Source organism: Sinocyclocheilus anshuiensis, unplaced genomic scaffold (assembly GCF_001515605.1).
Source record: "Sinocyclocheilus anshuiensis isolate Anshui unplaced genomic scaffold, SAMN03320099.WGS_v1.1 scaffold937, whole genome shotgun sequence".
NCBI classification, from domain to species: Eukaryota; Metazoa; Chordata; class Actinopteri; order Cypriniformes; family Cyprinidae; genus Sinocyclocheilus; species Sinocyclocheilus anshuiensis.
Window position 1 is genome coordinate 401,402 of NW_015554129.1, and position 5,638 is coordinate 407,039.

General features: G+C 34.2%; 2 protein-coding genes across 2 annotated transcripts in view; both read right to left on the reverse strand.

The window, feature by feature from the left end:
- LOC107670257 (tubulin epsilon chain-like) overlaps positions 1 to 2,283 on the reverse strand; it is a 25,775-nt gene extending 23,492 nt beyond the window's left edge. The window contains exons 1-2 of the mRNA XM_016462803.1: positions 2,173 to 2,283; positions 1,290 to 1,363 (exon numbers count right to left, since the gene is read on the reverse strand). Coding sequence (XP_016318289.1) covers positions 1,290 to 1,363; positions 2,173 to 2,197 — 99 coding nt within the window. The 5' untranslated portion in view covers positions 2,198 to 2,283. The remainder of the gene's footprint in view (positions 1 to 1,289; positions 1,364 to 2,172) is intronic.
- A 1,588-nt stretch (positions 2,284 to 3,871) lies between these two features.
- The window catches only part of lama4 (laminin, alpha 4), a 58,043-nt gene continuing 56,276 nt past the window's right edge, over positions 3,872 to 5,638 (reverse strand). Inside the window, exon 40 of the mRNA XM_016462796.1 lies at positions 3,872 to 4,295. Within this exon, the coding sequence (XP_016318282.1) occupies positions 4,150 to 4,295 (146 nt within the window). The 3' untranslated portion in view covers positions 3,872 to 4,149. The remainder of the gene's footprint in view (positions 4,296 to 5,638) is intronic.

A 5,638-nucleotide genomic window follows, 5' to 3' on the forward strand; every position in this document is an offset into this window, starting at 1 on the left:
TTTATTTATTTATTTGATTCCTCAGTGTTTGCTAAACGTTCTGTAATTTATTAGTCGGTATATAATACAGCATGTGGTGTGTGCCATGCCTCATCTTATTTGTTTTTGTTAATAAACGTTTTGTAAGCTAGTTTGTCATTGTATCTTACTGATTTATTGTTGTTGTGCTTTTTGATTAAGAATAACAATGAATCCAACTTTTGTTTTAGTCTTAAAAAAATGAAAGGTGTGTAAATGTATTTAAGCAAAACTGTGACAACAAGACCGCGAACTCAAATCGCAAATAATACTACTGATGAGAATGGGTTGAATGTTAACAACTTTCGTTTCCATATAACTATAAACTATGATAAAAGTTCATCAGCATGCATTGAATAATCACATGTTGTAGCGCAAAAAAATAAAAAAATATTGCGACCAAATCATGTGCTCGTGCGACCAGCTGAGAAAGTTAGTTGCAAAAGAGCGACCAGTGGGAAGAATGAGCCTGGAGCCCTGATATGCATTTTACAGAGGCAAGAGGAAAAGAAAAAATACCATCGAAAGACAGTAAGTTCCCCTCAGACATACATTCATATAAACTCCTACCCCTAACTGAATCGCGATTTGTTTAGCATCTCAACCAATTTGAATCGTCACATATTTGAATCGATTTTCAACCGGCTCGCGGTTAGTCGTTACATCCCTAGTGTGTAGTAAACAAAACCGCGTGAAAAAAACAAAAGTGGCCAGACTGAAGTGTCAACAGATCCAGGTATTCCCTCACAGCACAGCAGTAACGATTTTAGTGTTAAAATAATAAAAAAAATAATCGTTTTATGGTTTTTTAAAACCTTTTATGGTAAATATCATCAAAACAATGCTAACCTCCAATCCATATAACTGTAAAGCAGAATTTAGACATGATAGAGGCACTTGTTATACTGTCTTTATGCTGGTTTCAATTTTAAAATGTAATGAACATTTAAACATATTTGTATATGTATTTATATTTAATGCAAAATATAATTTCCTTTTTTGTCTTTTGATTTTAGGGTGAAATGTGACCCATATGTGTTCTTGACAGGCTTGGTGAGATTCACATATTAAATCTAAATCTTACTGTGAATAGAATATGACTGACATGATAAACTTAACACAACATAAAACATAACTTACATAAAAAGGATACAAATATTACATACTCAGTCTACCTGTAAAATAGATAGTTTCATGCAAGTCTTAAAAAAAATTACTAGAAAAAGAAAAGTATTTGAAAAACATCTCTATAGTGTCATATTATTTCTCACTTGATTGACGTGTGCGTGTTCTCTGAGTCCGAGGTCCCAGAAGCGGCAGCCCACCTGATTCCCACACTGACCAACTAAAACAAACACACACACACATACACACACACACACACACACACAAAACAATGACATGAGGCAACAAGACAGAAATTCTTGGTCAGGTGTGCGTGTTATGCACCTTTTTTGTTGTTTATTTGGGAACCAATGACAGCTTGTACTTTAATTTTTTTTTTTTTTTTTTGGAGTATTTTTGGTTTAGTATGGAAGAGGATCTTGCATACTTTTGAACATAAATTAAATTAAGACTTTTAAATATGAATATTTGTCAGTTTTAAAAATGATGTATTCATTTGCATTTTTATTAACTGATACATAGATTGCGGAGTTCTACATTTTATTTTAACATGGCAAACCAAGTCCTGCATATCAGTGGTCTTGTGTCGATTAATCATTTCTAAAATATCACCCACATTTATTTATGCATGTATGTAACGTTATGTATGTTTGTAAGTATTTCTGTATGTAGAAGAATTCAAAATCCAGTTGCTTCAAATCTGAAGGGGACGCGGTTGGGTTGAATGAATCTTATGCTCTTGATGACGGAAAGTCTGCTTTATTACCGACATAACGTTAGCTTCTCAACACTAGAAGAAAACTGCGGTTTGAATACAGACCTAGCAGCTGACATGAACAGACTGGGACAGTAATATAGAAACTTCCTGAAATCATATTTCTTACAATAAGATTTAGTTCTATTTCCTGAAATTGCCATGGTTACTATACAGACATGACTCTAAATTCTAAATTAGCATGTTTCAGCCCGTCACAGGGAGTAACGCGGTTAACTCTAGTTATGACCATTAAAAATTAACTCTCTTTTTACCTTGGACTACTACGGACTGTGTCATCTTTTTAGATTATACCATTTTATTTACTTTTATCTGCATCTTACATCCATCTGTAGACTCATCGCTTGTTAGTTGACGGTTGTTGTTTGCTATAGAAACAGACACAGTGGGCGTTTCGCGCGACAATTTGAAGTCAAAGCGTCGTTGGTTGATAACGTAACACAGTGCGCAAGGAAGTTCTGTTTTGTAGTTTTTCCTTTTAGCATTTGCCTCTAAGCATTTTATCCACAAATGTAGATTTTCACGTCTCCACCTGTTTTTACTCTTCAAGAATTATTAAAAGAAGAAGAAAAAGCTGGTATTTTGTTGTATTTAACTGATAAGCACAAGTTTATTAATTCAATTATAATATCTTGTTAACACCCCTTTAATATTTTTTTTTATACTGAGGTGCTAAACCATTCAGGGCTTTATAAGTAATAAGCAAGATTTTAAAATCTATACATTGTTTAATAGGTAGCCAGTGCAGTGTTGACAGAACCGGGCTAATATGGTCATACTTCCTGGTTCTAGTAAGAACTCTAGCTGCTGCATTTTGGACCAGCTGGAGTTTGTTTATTAAGCGTGCAGAACAACCACCCAATAAAGCATTACAATAATCTTAAAATAATGTAATCATCAGGTTTTAGCCAGGTTTACTGTCCATACTAAACAGTATCCAAGATTAGAATTAGTGTGTCTCAGGTCATAGTATGCTGAAATCCAAAAGATACCCGGTCTGGATGGTCTACTACCCAGATGAGAACAGAGTCTGGGCTAAATCTGGTTTAAACTCAGCACTTCTGGCTTGATATTGATGGATTATCGAAGTGCAGACACATGCACACTCTTCACTTAAATTCGTCAAATTGTAAGATCATGTCCATTCACCAATGTGACAACATTAATCTGGAATCCCTGTTAGGGATACAATTAAATCCTTAGGTATTACAATTATGAGAAATGCAGGAAGGTAATTTTAGAAAGACCAAAGACCAGTCTAAAAAGACCAAAATAATTAAATATAAATGGTACAAATACATCTTTCTCATTTGGTTGAGTTTTTGTTTCAATCCATCATTTTACCATCATTATACCTGGCGATGTCTGAGTTTATAAGTGAGAAATGTTCTAATAGTTCAAGCAGACAAGTTCCTAATATTTATCCATTTTTTTACCCAACTGTTAAATATATTAGAATCTCTTGTTTAAAAATTCATGTTCATCCCAAAATTAAAGAGAACAATTTTAAAATGTCCGTTCTTCTAATAAGTTCCTAAGTGTTACATTGATATCAAAAGTGCACTATGTAGACTTTGTAACTCCTCTACCAAGAATACAGAACACATTTTTTCTCTTGAAAATTCTTGTGCCTTTTGGGATAACCTGCAGAATTGGTTACATGAGAAAAGGTAGCTGTACTGAACTTGTCTTTTGCAGGTATTAGACATTAAATATGGAACTGTTAATTTGCACTTGGAACTACAACTTCCATAAGAATGGTCTATAAAAGTTGTAAAGTTAAAAGTATATTGCTGTTATATTAATTTAATATTTACAATAATGTAAACATTCATATAAAATGAATATAAATTTATATTTATCTTCAGTTTTGTTCAAATATTCTTCACCTATACTGCGAAGTTGGAATTTACATAGAAATACAGATGCAAAACAAATATCAGAAAACATCAGCTTTATTCATGTGTACTGTATGGCTTTGTTAATATTTTGTGCATATTTGTTTAAAGTATCAGGTTTTTAGTAATTATATACCTCAGTTTAAGATCTTTTTGTATCAGTTTAACACAATGCTTGCAGTGCTCTGGATTACAGTACATTAGTAATTAATTAAATATTTCATAGTGATAGAATACTGTAGCTATAAATGATGCTGAAGAGACAGTGACAGTGGTGCTTCATTCTTTACTGAAACACAAGCAATAACACAGAGTGATTTCTGTTGCCGTCGCTCAAGCAGCAGGACAGGCGCCCACACCGACTGCACCGCTGACCAAAGCTGCTTTACTGAAGCTCACAGGAGACTCGTTCACAGACAGGTTCCTCATGCAACCCGTGTAGCCCCTCCTGCTGTGGAGACTGTGAGGCAGCATGGAGGCTGGAGCAGAGGAAAGGGTCAAAAAGATTGGAATTAGCTCTCTCTGAGATCTATGAGCTACAATTATTGACTTTAGAGTAGGAATAAATACAACACTCACTCATACAGTCACAAAGACAAGAAAGAAACAGCATTGTGATTAGAGCAATCCTCCTGTTGTATTTAAGTCATTTTAAAGGGGTCATGAACTGAGAAATCAATATTCCCTTGATCTTTTGAAACATAAGGTCATTGTACTACATCCTGTAAGTTTCAGAACTCGAAACTTCCTTGTTAGTCTAAAAACAGCTTATGTTGAAAGCAGTCTGCCAAAATGAGAGCTTGTGGAATGTTCTACTCTATGATGTAATAGTGTGGCTAAACACCGCCTCTGCAGAAGATCAACACCTGTTTAGCCCCGCCCACCGATTCACACACGTAGTGTAAATAACAAGAGAGGAAAACGCCGAAACCAAACGACAAAGATGGCTCTGAAGAAAACAAAACGCTGTTCAGTGCCAAGTTATGGAAAAACACTGTTTGCGTTGCTTTCCTTCTGATCCCAACATTAGGAAAGAGTGAATGTACATTATTTTGAATGAAGATCCAGACAGCGACAGTAAGAACTCGGCCCTTTATTCACTTAATTTTACCACAGATTCGTTTACAAGCAAGCACAATTCGAAGCAGAATTTTCAGAAAGACAGAAACTGAAAGACAATCTTGTGCCGACTATATTGGATCTGACAGTAATGTCGCAACACAAGTGTGAGTAACTGATCACTATTGCTTTGTCTCTTCTTTCAGAATGTTTGATATGTATTGAGTTATTTATGTGTTTTTGACCTAAATCACAGCAGCGTCCATCTGTGAAGGACTTGCTGTCAAATATAAACAACTATTAGCCAATCACAGCAGTGTTTACTTCTGAGTCTACAATCCTCCAAGCCTATTCAAACAGAGCATTCTGATGAGGGGGTCAAAAACAGGACAGAAAATAGCTTATTACTTCTAAATTATGATGTTTTTTTATGTAAACATCTTGATAACATTATAAGGGGACCTAAGAGAACAGTACAAAATTATAAAAAAAAAATTAAAAAAAAGTCAGTTTATGATCCCTTTAAACCAGAGAAGATTTTTCCCCAAAAAATGCTAGTTAATGTTATTGCTTTGGACTAAAACTCTTAGTTTTAAGACTTTGGTATAACAACTTTCCATAAATATTTTGATAACTTTTGTACTTTTTTGGGATTTCCCCCCGCCATGTTACATATGTCGCCTTCTTTGTAAAAATAGCTATTAAAAAACTTGAGTATATATATATATATATATATATATATATATATATATATATATAGAGA